Genomic DNA, 16,316 nt, shown 5'->3' with positions numbered 1-16,316 from the left:
ATATTTGTTTCAAGTCTGGATTCAAGTTATCATTGTTTGCTGCCGTATTTCTGATATTTGGAACACAGTCTCGCACCTAATAACCTCTCATACTTCATTCACTTACATGCCAGGCATGGCCCTGCTTCCGTGTAATCTGGTGGTGGACAAGGTGGACATGATACTCCCATCCTCATGGGGCTTTCCTTCTAGTTATAAAATAGGATATAAGAAAGAAAATAAGCAATATAAATAATGTGATGTGCTAAAGGGCTATAGTAGGGTGGTATGAGAGAGAGTATCTGAGTGTTTGATTTAGAGTAGGTGGGCACTGCCAGCCCCTGTTAACCCTGTTCTCTTTATAACATGTTTTAAATTATCTTTTGCTATCCTGAAATTAAAATTACAGAGCATGTTATTCCCCTACTCAAATAATTTTTTAAAATCTCTTTATCAGTATCTAAAAGTTTAGCACAATACATTGGAAGGCACTATAGTCAGATGCACCCACTTAGTAATGACTTTTAATTTGAGGGAGGGCAATCAGAAGTCACTCCATACAAGTGGGATAGGAAAGTGATAGGGAAAATTAATGTGGCTGACCTTGGGGAATAATGCCAGAATGAGGCAGAAAAACAATTTTAAAAAATGTAATTTCCATAATCTAGATGTCTTACTATGCCTTCGAATTTTTTCTTAAATTATGTGATAGCAATAACAAGGACTAATTGAGATAGTATTCCTCATTTCATGTGTCACCACCAACATAATGATGTTCAGCTCTCAGTCTGTTGGAAGGAGCCTCTGACATCTTCTGTTACATACGTGCATGCAGTAGCTACAGATGCAAACTGATACAGGTGCATTGTGTCACTGACCAAAATAACTATAGCAAGTCTTACCCTTGGTGGTGTCATTCTCCAAAACGGTGAGCGACTCTTAATAAAACTTCAAAAACAGCATAATATAGGATTCCCTTGCGTTACACATAACTTGCGTTGCTGGAAAATTCAATGCAGAGCATACTTTGTGGTTTTAAACAGACTTTGTTTCTAGAGTCAAATTTTGCACTGACATAAATACACACCAGGATATTTGAAAGCCATTGAGGATACAGTACAATTTTTTATTGTGCAGGAATTACCCATGCTTCACGTGACATCTAGCACCCTTGGTTATCTTTCATATTCCTTATTATTTGGTCAACTAAAAACAGTCCACCCCTGAAATGGTTCTACCCCAACGAAACTAGAGCACATATCATCAAGACAAGATCATAACAGTAAGTTAGGTCAGAGAGGCAGGCAGGGGTCAAATCATGTAGACAGTTTGCTGATAGAAGTCATGCTTTGTAAATCATGTAAGTTATGATGCTTTGTATTGTACCTTTTTAAGCAGGGGAGTGATATGATCTGGCTTCCAGGTAGGGACATTATATTGTAGCATGGATGAAGGGAAACCAGTTAGGAAAAATGGCAGGACTCTAAGCAGAATATCATATGGTGGCCTGGACCATAGTGACAACTGTGAAGATGGGAAATAATAAACACATGGATTCTGGATGTTTGGAGCTGAAGTTGCCAGGGACTTGTGGAGAGATTGGATAATGGGGAAAGGGAGAAGAATCAGTGAGAATGCCTTTATTTTTGTTTTTATTTTTTGGCTCAGGATCTGGTTGAATATGATCCTTTTTTTTTTTTTTTTTTAATTTATTTTTTTTGAGACACAGTTTTGCTTTATCCAGGCTGGAGTGTAGTGGCATGATCTCGGCTCACTGCAGTCTCCAACTCCGTGGTTCAAGTGTTTCTCCTGCCTCAGCCTGCCGAGTAGCTGTGATTACAGGCACATGCCACCACGCCCAGCTAATTTTTGTATTTTTAGTAGAGACGGGGTTTCACCGTGTTGACCAGGATGGTCTCAATCTCCCGACCTCATGATCCGCTCGCCTCATCCTACCAAAGTGCTGGGATTACAGGCGTGAGCCACTGCGCCCGGCCAAATGTGATGCTTTTTATTGAAGTCAGGAAGCCTGGAGGAAGAACATGTTTTGAGAGAGTACCCTTTTGACTATGTTGTTAGTAATCTCTCGCAGACACCCATGTGGTAATATGACATAGGGAGTTGGATGCATGAGTCTGAGTTCCAGGGAGATGTCAGGGCTGGAGATGGTACTTAATGCGCCAGGACTGTATGGTATTCGTTTGCCATGGCACAACTAGGGGGAATAACAGGGCCCACCCAGCACAGAGCTGTGCAGCCCTTTCACATTTATAGATTGAGTAGGAGAGAAGCCAATAAAAAGAACTGGGAAAGAGAGACCAATGAGATGGAAGAAACCCCAAAAGGGCAGGATGTCCCAGAGGATAAGCGGGAAGAATATGCAGAGGGACTGTGGGACATGCTGTGGAGAAGCCTAGGCCCAGAGAATGGAGTACTGCCTGTGGCCTCCTGGGGGAAGACAGGAGCCCCGCAAAACATACGTCCCTACAAACAGTGCAGGAAGATGCTTTGCTGGGAAGGGCAGCTCAGTGTGAATCTTTTTTTGAACAATTCCAACTCAGTTGTAGTGGCATCGTCTGTTCTCCATGAAATGAGAAGGGGTATTAGCTGTCAGAGTGGCCTTAAGCAAGCAAACTGTTTTGAAGAAATGTATAGTAATCTTCACATGCAAAATGATCATCCTCATGAGATGCTAGAAGGGTGGAAGATACATGTATCTTCTATATGTATTTTTTTGAGGAAGGGTCTCACTGAGTTGTCCAAGCTAGAGTGCACTGGTGCAGACTCAGCCTCCTAAGTAGCTGGGTCTACAGGCACAGACCACCATGCCTAGCTAATTTTTTTTTTTTTTTTTTTTTTTTCTGGTAGAGAAAGGGTCTCACTATTTTGCCCAGGCTGCTTGAACTCCTGGCCTCAAGGGATCATCCCACCTCAGCCCCTCAAAGTACTGGGATTATAGATGTGAGCCATTGCTCCCAACTTTATTTTTTTTCTTTTTAAGAAGGAGAGTGTTTATTAATTTGTGCAGCAGTAATAGAAGGAAAAGAAAAAAAAAGAAGCAAAAGTTTATACTATTTAGGAAAATGACCATAGACTCTCCTGGCATGTCTTAAGAGGTTATTCTGTATTGGGAAGGGCCCTTTAGATACCTATTGTCTCCCTAGCTACAGAACTCCAGCAAGTTTTAGAACTTACTGTAGCCCAGGGTGCATGGAGAATAATCCCAGATCCTCTTTCTTTGGGAATGGGAGCAGAATGTTCTCTCTAAGAATTTCGTATGTTTCCTCCCAGGCTGGCAAACGAGTCAGGCCAAAGGTTGCTTCAGCTTCCCTCCTTCCTTTATCTTCTGTTCTCTCTCGGTGGTAACTGCACTCTCACTCATCCGACTCACATATGGGTCTCCTCAGCACATCACAGAGAGCAGACCTGGACCTGACCTTGAAGTGCAGGAGACAGTCTCATGGCTGCTCCCCTGGGGCAGCATGGAGAATCTGGTTTTTTCCCCAGACCTTCAGTCTTAGGGAGGATGTTTTCAGGACAACAAGGATTTCACAGAACATTTACAGACTCCGTGAAATGAGTTTTTTATCCATAGTCTAAAGATTTTACCTTTCCTTTTTATAGCCCACACATCTTGCTGACTTCACTCAAGTGCAGACCATTCAGTATTCAAACAGTGAAGATAAGGACAGAAAAGGAATGCTACAACTAAAAATAGCAGGTGCACCCGAGGTAAGGAACTGTTACATTCATCATTAAGGGAAAATGGTAACATAGTGGTGTTTTAGAACTATTGACTTCTTTATGAAAAGGATGAAGTTTTCATGGATCATCAGAATCACAACTTTCTTACATATTGAAAGGGTTACATTACAAATAATAATGATTAAATATCCCCAAGAATAGGACAGGAGACAGATTTAAAAATCATTCAAGAACATTATTGTAAAGATAATGATGATTAAAGATTATAATCAGGCCAGGTACCATGGCCCACACCTGTAATCCCAGCACTTTGGGAGGCTAGGGAGGGCTGTTCACTAGAGGCGAGGGGACACATGGTGAAACCCTGTCTCTATTAAAAATACAAAGATAAACCAGGCATGGTGGTGCACACGTGTAATCCCAGCTACTTGCGAGGCTGAGGCACAAGAATCTCTTGAACCCTGGAGGCAGAGGTTGCAGTGAGCCAAGATGGCACAACTGCACTCCACCCTGGGTGACAGAGCAAGACTGTGTCTCAAAAAAAAAAAAAAAGGATTATCATCAAGTACCAAGGAAATTAACTTCTTGGAATTATATGTACAGTCATGTTTTGCTTAACAACAGATACATTCAGAGAAATACCTAATTCCCTGATTTCTTTGTTATGCAAACATCAGAGACTGTTCTTACACAAACCTAAGATGGTTGTAGCCTGCTATACACCTAGGCTATACAATATAGCCTGTTGCCCCTAAGCTACAAACCTGTATAGCATATTATTATACTGAATAATTCAGGGAATTGTAACACAGTGGTATTTGTATCTCTAAATATATGTAAACATAGAAAAGGCACAGTAAAAATACAGTATAAAAGATAAAAAATGGTATACCTGTATAGAGCCCTTACCATGAGTGTGCTTGCAGGATTGGAAGCTGCTGTGGGTGAGTCAGTGAGTGAATGGAGGGTGAATGTGAAGATCTACGACATTACTGTGCACTACTGTAGACTATAAACACTTTACATACTGTATATGAAGTATGCACCATATACTTCAATTTATTTTTAAAACCTTTTTCTTTAGTAGTAAATATTAGCTTACTGTAACTTTTATATTTTATAAACTGATTTTTTTCAGCTTTTTTGACTACAACAATTAGTTTTAAATATATTGTACAGCTGTACAAAAATATTTTCTTTTTTTACATACTTATTGTGTAAGCTTTTTTCTAGTTTTAAAATGATTTTCTGTATTTTTTACTTTTTAAAATTTTTGTTAAAAAGTAAGACACAAACATACACACTAGCCTAAGCCTACATAAGGTCAGGAATATCCATATCACCATCTTCTACCTCCACATCTTGTCCCACTGGGAGGTCTTCAAGGGCAGTAACCCATGAAGCTGTCACCTCCTATGAGATCAGTGCTGCCTTCTGGAATACTGCCTAGAAGCCCTGCGCGAGACTGTTTTACAATTAACTTTTTTAAAAAAAAAATAAGTAAAAATACACTCTATTTAAAAAAAAAAACAGTAAATACATAAACCAGTAACATAGTCATTATCCAGTATTATGTGCTGTCCATAGTTGTATGTGCTGTACTTTTATAAGACTGGCATCACAGTAGATTTTTTTTACAGCAGCTTCACCACAAACATGAGCATTACAACTTCAGGATGGCTATGGCATACCCGGCAATAGGAATTCTTAGCTCCATTATATAAATCTTATGGAACCACCATTGTATATGTGGACCATCATTGACCAGAACGTTGTTATGTGGTGCATTGACTGTATATATACTGTAAACTGAGTTAATTTCCACACTGTGTTGTCCATGGTATTCTCTGGGTAGAAATAATTATTACGTGATTATAATAATTATTATTATATGATTATAATAATTATAACAGCAGCAGTACCTGATACTGGGCACATGCTACCCGTGGTTCTTTATGCAGAAGCCAAGAGAAGCTGTGTCATTCTTACAACCAAGGAAGTAGATACTTTGATATACTTTGGTTAACCCCATTCTGTAGTTGAGGAAACTGGGGCATAAGAGGTTGGCCACATCAAGTAATTGACAGAGATGGGGTTCATACCCAAACAGTCTGGATCCAAAGCCTATATTCTTAACAGGCAACAGTGATTTAAAACAAGTGGCATGAGAAAGAGCCATTTGGCAAATGCTGCCTAATGTGGTTCTTTCTGCAAGATGGAGAAAATACACTCATGTGTGAAAGGATCTGGACAGTCTGGTGGCACACATGGTTGTGCTGGTGTGTAAGCATGTTTTTTGAAGCTCATCTCTTTCCATCAGCACACCAGGATTCTTTGGTCTGTTATGGCCAGTTCTCTGGGTGGCTTTATTTGCAGCACTCCTCACTTAGGCGGATGCCTCATCACTCTTCTGCCCTGTGTTTCTGTGAGTTTGGTGACATCTGAGGGGCTCTAGGAACTCTTGTTGATTCTGGAGATTAAACAAATACTAATTTTCTTTTACATTAGAAATTATGATGGATGGTTGATAAAAAATTTAGTCCACATGAGTTTCTGATAGAAGTCATACTTTAACTTGCTGATTGTCTAAATTCTTCCCTTAACTGGAGTATGCCAGAGGGGCCAGACATTCTGAAGGAAAATATTTTTTCATCTATATTTATTCTAGAGCCCCAGTTTAAAAGATTTTTCTGTTTTCATCTGGGTTTGCGTTTGTCACATATTCTAGGAATAATGTCCTTAAATATCAGATTTCCTTTCTCAAATCTTATGACAAATCTTGTTTCATTCCCACTCTTCTCTGTTTTCAAGTGTATAGAGATGTCTGATGTCATAGCACAGCTGCCCTTTGCTTACAGGGAAGAACAATAAAGTCTGTTTTCTTGGTCTATTCTCCTTTAGCCTCTGACAGTGACGGCACCATCCCTAACCATTGCGGAGAATATGGCTGACCTGATAGATGGGTATTGCCGGCTGGTGAATGGAGCCTCGCAGTCATTTATCATCAGACCCCAGAAAGGTGAGGTGCTGTTTCTGAGCATTCCCAATTACATTTCTACCAAATATTTAGCTGAGCTTGCCTCTAACAGCCTGTTTATCCTCTTTTAGGTAACTGTAAAAATGAAAACCAAATGAATAATTCAACTCAGTATAATCTGAGTACTTACTTTTCTAGGGATGGTGATCCATTTCACACCTTCCACAAGCTGGGAGCTGGGTTTGAATAGAGCCTTAAAAAAAAACATTGTATGTGTTTTGAGCTACCTACTTAGAGGATTTTCTAAATTACCATTACTATTTTTAAATACATTAGTATTTTTAAACTTTTGGGTTTAAATAAAATTCTGGTTTTAAAAAAAGGAATCCCTTGTAACTCACTGTAAATAAAGTATCCTCTCTATTTTTTCTTATATATCTCAAAAGCTTAGACCATTTGAAGAATAAAATACATTCTAAGTCATGAATCTTTAAAAAATCAAAGATTAGAATGAATAAATATCCTAGAAACATCACTATGAAAACGGTGCGGAGTTTCTGCAAGCATATAATGAGGAATGCTTTTGAGGATTTGGATTTCTGAAAGAATCAAATGAAAATATTCCCAGCAGGATAATAGCATACATAATGTGAAGCAGGAAAAGACTGAATTTGGAAATTATGGGACTTAAGTTCAAATCATGAGTCCTCTGTGACACCATCTATAAATTACTTTTCTGTGCCTCAGTTCTGTTATCTGTCAAACATGAAGAACAGTAACTGTCTTCTATGGTATTAGGAGGATAAAGGACTTATTTGTTTATAGGCTTGGAACTATGCCTAGCACACTTGATGCTCATAGATTTTAGTTATATTGTTGTTCCTGTTGTTGCTACTAGTTTAGTCTGATCTTGACACTGTATTAACCTAGACTTTGAGATACCTCATCTGTAAAAGAATGATACCTACTTTGTAGGGTTGTTAGACACATCCCAAAGAGTAACTGTAAAGGAGCTCACACTGTGGAAGTGGGGACTCTGAATGTGGGTTTTGTCCTTATTGCCAAGACCCTTTCTAGCACTCACCTCAGTGACTAGGATGATTGTAGAGGGAAAAAAAAATCCTGAAGTGCAGTGTGGTGTGTGTTCAAGTCAGCGGAATTGTATTAAACAGTGATGAGGATAGAGAAAAGGCCAAAGCCCAAGTGAAGCAGATAGAAATGCAGAGGATCCAGCCTTGCCCAGCAGGGAAGTACTCTGTTTACAAAGCAGTTTGAGAAAGGGATGGTGTTTGCATGGGAGGTATATGTGTGTGTTGTGTGTTTTGTAGAGAGGAGTCATTGGACCCTTTATTTATATATCTCAAAAGAGGTAAGTGATGGCGCTGTGCCCTGAAAACAGCAGCTGAAGCCATGAGCCTTCGCTGAGTAAACATAAATCTGTATGATTCCAGGACGTGGCTTTTTCTAGAGAAAAAGTGTTTTTCCCACAGTGATCGCACCAGTAAGGCCTATTCGTATATTTTTCCTAACTTTTCTTTGTATAAAACAGAGGAATGAAGTTGCTTTCAGAAATCTCTAAAGTTACTCTCAGTTAAAGCCTTTGCAGCTATAGGTCTTGATTTTTCACTTTGTGCTTTATTTTTTATTTTTATTTTTGACATTTTCTTCTTCCAGTGTCACACTTTATACTTTAAACAGGAGTATATGCCTTATAAATATTATTTAAATGTTTTCAGATAATTTCTTTACATAAAGATAGCAATTTAGGAAAAATGTTAAATGTGATAGATTGACCATTTCCTTTTTAGTAAATAATTTTTTATCTTTTATCTTCAGTTTACCAAAAGGTCCTTGAAATACACATTTAAAAATAACATTGGTATGTCAGGCATTAAATGAGCCTTCCATGTTTAAAACGTAAACATCTTCCTATATTGATTTCGCTATTAGCTAGCTTTTTTTGATCTCTAGGGAGAAACATTTTGATTTCAAAACATGAAATGTGATGCTTTTTAAGCTATTTGTTCATATGAAAAGAGCATTAATGAAAATACTTGTCATGAAAAACTAGATAGGGTATTGGTTGTTTCCAATTTTATATTGTCTTTATAAAATGAATTATTAAACTTGATAATTTTCTTATTCTCAATCATAGCATGTTTATGTATTATATAACTATTTCATCGTAGATCCCTAAGGTGAAGATATATTGCCTAGTTAAAATAATATTAAAGGCAAACATCAAACATCTTTAGTGGGTTGTAGTTAGAAATACATGTTGACACAGCACATGTGCATCTTTTAATTGAGATTTTTTAAGAATTCAAATGTTAAACATGTTTCTACAACTCTAATGTACCATTTTCCTGGAAACATGCTTTACATAATAATTATATATGCCCATCTGTCTTCTCTAGATCATAAACTACTTATACATGTATATGTGTATATGCATAACATAGCATGACAGTAATAAGTGATCAGTACATTCTACATGTGAACTGGGTGTGCCCAGATGCATTTTGTTAGTTCTTTGATCTACCGTAGTTACTTTGGATTTATAAAGTGCTTTTTAAAAGGGATGTTACCTTGTCATAGTGGCTCATGTCTGTAATTCCAGCTGCACAGGAGAATCCCTGAGGCCAGGTATCTGAGACCATCCTGGGCACACTGTATCTAAAAAAAAATAAGTTAATTAAAAAAAAATAAAAATAAAAGGTGATTTTACTGGGGAGACCATAGTAAGAGCCACAAGCCAAATTGTCCTGGACTACATTCCACCACAGTCTGCATAACCTTGGCCCTTACTGTAGGACATTATCTAATCTACACCTTACCTGAAAGAAAGTTTACAATCAATTTTGCAGTGTTAGTAAAATTCTGTAGTAATATTTTTTCAGAGGAAAGTGAATAGTGTAATATAGAGTTGTAATTACATAATTTTAAGTAGGTTTTCTATGTATAGAATGATGGTGAATACTGTACATTTCAAGGGAGGGAGTGAATGCTTCTAAGCATGACAAATTCTGAAAGATATAAAAATAAAATTGTTATATTTAATTACATAATTAAAACACTTATGTGCTGCTGAAGTGAGCACAATTACATAATTAAAACAATTCGTTTAGTACAAGGTAACATTTTTAAAGCTATGATGACAGGGGAAGATATCTATGACACATATAACAAGTAATTAAAATTTCTCATTTTCAAGTATTCTTCCAGGTCATTCAGTAAAAGACAAGCTAGTATAAAAATGGGTTACCTTTTAGAGGAATGGACACACAAATGTTCAGTGAATATATGGATACAGTGATATATTTCATTTTATATTTACTACGTTGACTAAAGAAACCTGATCACCACCACTGGCAAGACTTCTGGAGAATACACTCTCATGCCTGTGTCATTGTAAATTGGTACATTTTCAGAAGACAGTTTAGGAGTACTCTGCCCATTTGTCTGCCTCTTGGAAATCAGTCATGCAAACCACTGACCTGAGGAGGATATTCACTATTGCATTGTTTATAATAGCAAAAAATGAGCAAAAATTAATAAATGAGGGAGTATGCATACATGATGTAATACTATGCAGCTGTTTAAAAAATAGCTCTATTAATGTATTAAAAACCTACATGTAAATGTGTGTGTATGTCTCCAAACTTTTGTATTTATAAGCATTAAAAAGTCTGGTAAGTTAAGTCACCAGTTTCAGTTAATGAAGACTTCTAAGAAGAATGGAAGTACATTTGAACAAAAACATTAACTCCCAGAATTAGACATTTTAGGTAGTGAGTCCTTAGGGTTTTCTTAAATGCTGCTTCTACTGATGGTGTCTGTTGCCATTTTTCTGTATTCCATTATTCTCTTTATAAAAATATTCTCTCAGAATCCTTCTGTTGCTTATCTCCTTCTTTATACCTGCCTTTCTACCCACGCCCGGCTACTTAGGAAGTCTCCTATTAGCCAAAAATATAATAATGGATTCTTTTTTCTTTCAGGAAATAGAAATTTCAACAGCGTGCAAACAGAAATCACACTAATGTGTCATTTGAAAGGCTATATTATTAACAGTTTGGGTATGAGTAAGGTGGTGGTGCTGGTGGTGAGTGGTGGTCATGTTCATGGGATAATAAACTTATCAGGTCTTTTCAGTTACTCTGAATTTGGTCTTCCTGGTGTGACTTGGTTATTTTGCTTGAAATAGATGTTCAAAATGTCAACAAGTGATGGCTTGCAGTTTGGCTTGAATTCCTATGATGTGCAGTGAGTTGTATATATACAGCATTAAGCCTCACAACCATCTCTGCAAATTAGAAGAATTAAACAGTTTTTCAGAAAGAGTAACATGGGGTCCTAGGCTGATTTTTTTCTTTCTTTACCAAACAGTGGTTGGAGAGTCTCCCAAGTGCCAGATACTCCGCTAGGTATTAGGGATGCCATTGGGCAGCTTAAGTCTTACCGTAACCTTAGGCAGGTTGAATAGTCTGTGGAGAAGTATGATATGTGGCAAATACTCTGTGGATGCAGCAGAAACATAGAGGATGCCACTCAGTGCAGACTGAGGTATTCCAGGAAGGGCTCCCTGCAGGAAATAGAACTTGAATTGAGCTTTGAAATATTGAGGAATGTTTCTACCCGAATGAAGGAAGAGCACCTTTCAAGGCATGTGTGGTATGTTCAGGGGAATACAATGTGCAGCAGTATAGAATCAGGGAATAGTGACGAGTAATACCGAAAAGCCAGATTGGCCAGACCAAACACTGCATGCTTTCAACATGTAGTTGTTGAGCTCCTCCCATTTTCCAGGCACAGTTCTAGGATAGAGGTTGTAGCAGCAAACAAAATAGACAAGGTTTTGCATGCATGGAAATTTTTTGTAGGTGAGGACGTACATGCAATAAACAGAGTAAATTAATAGAGAAAATAAATACTGTAGCATATAATATATCAAATGGTGTTGAGCTGTATCGAGAAAAATAAGACAGGGAAGAACGTAAGGGATACAATTTTAAATAAGGTTGTCAGGGAAGGTCCCACTGAGAGAGTCGCACCTGAAGGGATGGAAAACAGAACCTACAAGGATATCTGGCTCTTCCCTATTAAAGGCTGGGGAGTGCTAGGAAGCATACCTGGAACAGCAGAGACCCAGGTCACTAGAATGCCTAGGGGGGTGATCCCAGGGCTGGTGGTTGGTCAGGATGTAAAGGCATTGTAAGGGCTTTGGCTTGTACGCAGTGATTTGGGAAGCCATTGGAGGGTGTGAAGAGAGGAGTTAATGTGATCTGGTTTATGTTCTAGAATAAGTACTCTGGCTGCCGTGCTGAGAATAGACCATGGTAGGTCGGCCTGGGTACAGATAAAGTAGAGGGACCAATCAGGAGCCTATTACCATGATGTAGGCAAGTGATATTTGGGTCAGGGGTTCTGGAATGACAGTGACAAGTAAGAGGACTTTGGATAGAGTTGGATAGTAAAGCCTCGCATTTGCTACACTGGGTATGGATTGGGGAGCAGCGAGGCCCTGTGATGACTGCTGGCTCCACGTGAACAATGGGTAGTATGCAGGTGCACCCACCAGGACTCAGTTCTGAATATCGGCAAGTCCCAGCAACCTTCAGACATCCAGAGGGAGGTGTCAGGTAGACAACCAGATGGAGAAGTTCAGGTCAGGCGAGAGGTCCAAGCTAGAGGTATGCGTTTGGGGGCTGCAAAGTGTGGGTGGTATTTGACGCTTTGAAACTGGATGAGGTTACCAAGGAAGTGAGGTTAAGAGGTACAGGTGTGAGCACTGGGTAATCTTTAGGCCAGGGAGATAAGGAGGAACCAATAAAGAAGACGAAGAAGAGGTGCCCTGAGAGGACAGAAGAAAACCATGAGAATATAGTACAAGGTTCAGGAGGCCCAGGGTGGGAAGCTCTCAGAAGGACAGAGTGATGAGCTGTGTTAATTGCTAACTGTAAGTGAACAATTGGGTTTAGCAAGGCAGATGTCATTGGAGATGCTGAAAGAGTATTTTCCATGTATGGGGGTGGAGGGAACTGATTAGAATGAATTCAAGGGCAAATGCAAGGAGAGGAACTGTGGACAGCAAGTGTGACTACACAAGAGGTGTCACCAAGGAGCTGCCTAGAAGGGCACGAGAGTGGTGAGTGGTAGGTGGGTGCCTCCTCAGCCTCCCATGCCACTCTACAGACTCAAGGCAAAGATGACAGGCAGAGCAATGTTTGTGTGCTGAGAGAAGTGAAGCAGTGCCTCGTAAATTAAGCTGGGGTGTTTAAATCTCATCCTGAAAGTTTTTGAGAGACACTAAAATGTTAAGCATAATAACTTGCTTGGTTGATGAATTTGTAATTTGGGAAGTTTATTCTGAAATCATTTAGCTCAGATGGATTGGAAGAGAGGACCGGTTAGGGGGCTGTTACATTAATTCAAATTAAAGAGGTTAAACCAGGGAGGGCTCCATGTTTCCTGGTTTGCCAAATTAAGGCTGCAGGAAAGAAAGAGTCTCCCTCACCATTGAACAAAGTCCTCAGCTTCACTGTGGTCAGGCCAGCATGAGCCAGTCACTGTGTCCTGCTCAGCAAAAAGGGAGCTCACCCTGAACTCTGTAGATAGCTGCCTGGCTCACCTTCCAGCCAGCCACATGCACGGCTCCTTTGGGTGACAGCTCCGAGACTTGACTTCTTTTATACATTCATTCCATTGGCAGCCACACACACCTGTGGAATTGTTTTCCTTCTGTTTCTCTGTGCTTCCTGCACAGGTTTGTCTGTTGTTACTAGTGAGTAGTTTTATCAAAATGCAAAATGCCTGGTCCTTTGACAAGGAGTGTTGACTAATCTTAAGAAACCCTTCATCTTTTAGTTTCCTGCGAACGAAGTCTTTTACCAACTTAGCATCTTAGTTCTTTATTAGGATTAGGCCGTATGTATCGGGAGAACCCACTCCCGATGGTTAACCTGGGTTCTTTTCTATTTCCTAAGTGTCTTGGCTAGTTTGAGAAATAAAGGGAAAGAGCACAAGAGAGAGAAATTTAAAGCTGGATGTCACATGTCGGCAGATTCTGTGATGTTCCCTGAGCTTAAAACCAGCAACTTTTTATTAGCGATTTTCAAAAGGGGAGGGAGTGCACGAATAGGATGTGGGTCACAGAGATCACATACTTCACAAGGTAATAAAATATCACAAAGCAAATGGAGGCAGGGCGAGATCACAGGACCACAGGATGGGGCGAAATTAAAATTGCTAATGAAGTTTCGGGCACACAATGTCATTGATAACATCTTTTTTTTTAATTATTATTATACTTTAAGTTCTAGGGTACATGTGCATAACATGCAGGTTTGTTACATATGTATACTTGTGCCATGTTGGTGTGCTGCACCCATCAACTCGTCATTTACATCAGATATAACTCCCAATGCCATCCCTCCCCCCTCCCCCCTCCCCGTGATAGGCCCCGGTGTGTGATGTTTCCCTTCCCGAGTCCAAGTGATCTCATTGTTCAGTTCCCACCTATGAGTGAGAACATGCGGTGTTTGGTTTTCTGTTCTTGCGATAGTTTGCTGAGAATGATGGTTTCCAGCTACATCCATGTCCCTACAAAGGACACAAATTCATCCTTTTTTATGGCTGCAGAGTATTCCATGGTGTATATGTGCACGTTTTCTTAATCCAGTCTGTCACTGATGGACATTTGGGTTGATTCCAAGTCTTTGCTATTGTGAATAGTGCCGCAATAAACATACGTGTGCATGTGTCTTTATAGCAGCATGATTTATAATCCTTTGGGTATATACCCAGTAATGGGATGGCTGGGTCATATGGTACTTCTAGTTCTAGATCCTTGAGGAATCGCCATACTGTTTTCCACAATGGTTGAACTAGTTTACAATCCCACCAACAGTGTAAAAGTGTTCCTATTTCTCCACATCCTCTCCAGCACCTGTTGTTTCCTGTTTAATGATTGCCATTCTAACTGGTGTGAGATGGTATCTCATTGTGGTTTTGATTGGCATTTCTCTGATGGCCAGTGATGATGAGCATTTTTTCATGTGTCTGTTGGCTGTATGAATGTCTTCTTTTGAGAAATGTCTGTTCATATCCTTTGCCCACTTTTTGATGGGGTTGTTTGTTTTTTTCTTGTAAATTTGTTTGAGTTCTTTGTAGGTTCTAGATATTAGCCCTTTGTCAGATGAGTAGATTGCAAAAATTTTCTCCCATTCTGTAGTTGCCTGTTTGCTCTGATGGTAGTTTCTTTTGCTGTGCAGAAGCTCTTTAGTTTAATTAGATCCTGTTTGTCAATTTTGGCTTTTGTTGCCATTGCTTTTGGTGTTTTAGACATGAAGTCCTTGCCCATGCCTGTGTCCTGAATGATATTACCTAGGTTTTCTTCTAGGGTTTTTATGGTATTAGGTCTAACATTTAAATCTCTAATCTGTCTTGAATTAATTTTCATATAAGGAGTAAGGAAAGGATCCAGTTTCAACTTTCTACTTATGGCTAGCCAATTTTCCCAGCACCATTTATTAAATAGGGAATCCTTTCCCCATTTCTTGTTTTTGTCAGGTTTGTCAAAGATCAGGTGGCTGTAGATGTGTGGTATTATTTCTGAGGGCTCTGTTCTGTTCCATTGGTCTATATCTCTGTTTTGGTACTAGTACCATGCTGTTTTGGTTACTGTAGCCTTGTAGTATAGTTTGAAGTCAGGTAGTGTGATACCTCCAGCTTTGTTCTTTTGACTTAGGATTGTCTTGGCAATGCGGGCTCTTTTTTGCTTCCATATGAACTTTAAAGCAGTTTTTTCCAATTCTGTGAAGAAACTCATTGGTAGCTTGATGGGGATGGCATTGAATCTATAAATTACCTTGGGTAGTATGGCCATTTTCACGATATTGATTCTTCCTATCCATGAGCATGGTATGTTCTTCCATTTGTTTGTGTCCTCTTTTATTTCACTGAGCAGTGGTTTGTAGTTCTCCTTGAAGAGGTCCTTCACATCCCTTGTAAGTTGGATTCCTTGGCATTTTATTCTCTTTGAAGCAATTGTGAATGGAAGTTCATTCATGATTTGGCTCTCTGTTTGTCTGTTACTGGTGTATAAGAATGCTTGTGATTTTTGCACGTTTATTTTGTATCCTGAGACTTTTTGCACATTTATTTTGTATCCTGCTGAAGTTTCTTATCAGCCTAAGGAGATTTTGGGCTGAGACAATGGGGTTTTCTAAATATACAATCATGTCATCTGCAAACAGGGACAATTTGACGACTTCTTTTCCTAACTGAATACTCTTTATTTCTTTCTCTTGCCTGATTGCCCTAGCCAGAACTTCCAACACTATGTTGAATAGGAGTGGTGAGAGAGGGCATCCCTGTCTTGTGCCAGTTTTCAAAGGGAATGCTTCCAGTTTTTGCCCATTCAGTATGATATTGGCTGTGGGTTTGTCATAAATAGCTCTTATGATTTTGAGATACATTCCATCAATACCGAATTTATTGAGCGTTTTTAGCATGAAGGGCTGTTGAATTTTGTCAAAGGCCTTCTCTGCATCTATTGAGATAATCATGTGGTTTTTGTCTTTGGTTCTGTTTATATGCTGGATTACGTTTATTGATTTGCGTATGTTGAACCAGCCTTGCGTCCCAGGGATGA

At 39.2% G+C, this 16,316-nt stretch overlaps 1 protein-coding gene across 50 annotated transcripts in view; it reads left to right on the top strand.

Annotated features, from left to right (window-relative positions):
* The window catches only part of PTK2 (protein tyrosine kinase 2), a 356,961-nt gene that overhangs the window by 194,536 nt on the left and 146,109 nt on the right, over positions 1 to 16,316 (top strand). For all 50 annotated transcript variants that reach the window (XM_073999554.1, XM_073999553.1, XM_073999548.1 and 47 more), the window contains 2 exons: positions 3,604 to 3,711; positions 6,586 to 6,703. In XM_073999554.1, coding sequence (XP_073855655.1) covers positions 3,604 to 3,711; positions 6,586 to 6,703 — 226 coding nt within the window. The remainder of the gene's footprint in view (positions 1 to 3,603; positions 3,712 to 6,585; positions 6,704 to 16,316) is intronic.

The sequence above is a fragment of the Macaca fascicularis genome, chromosome 8 (genome assembly GCF_037993035.2).
Source record: "Macaca fascicularis isolate 582-1 chromosome 8, T2T-MFA8v1.1".
Taxonomy (NCBI): domain Eukaryota; kingdom Metazoa; phylum Chordata; class Mammalia; order Primates; family Cercopithecidae; genus Macaca; species Macaca fascicularis.
The sequence above is the reverse complement of the archived record's forward strand: the minus strand, read 5'-3'. Positions and strand labels throughout refer to the sequence as shown.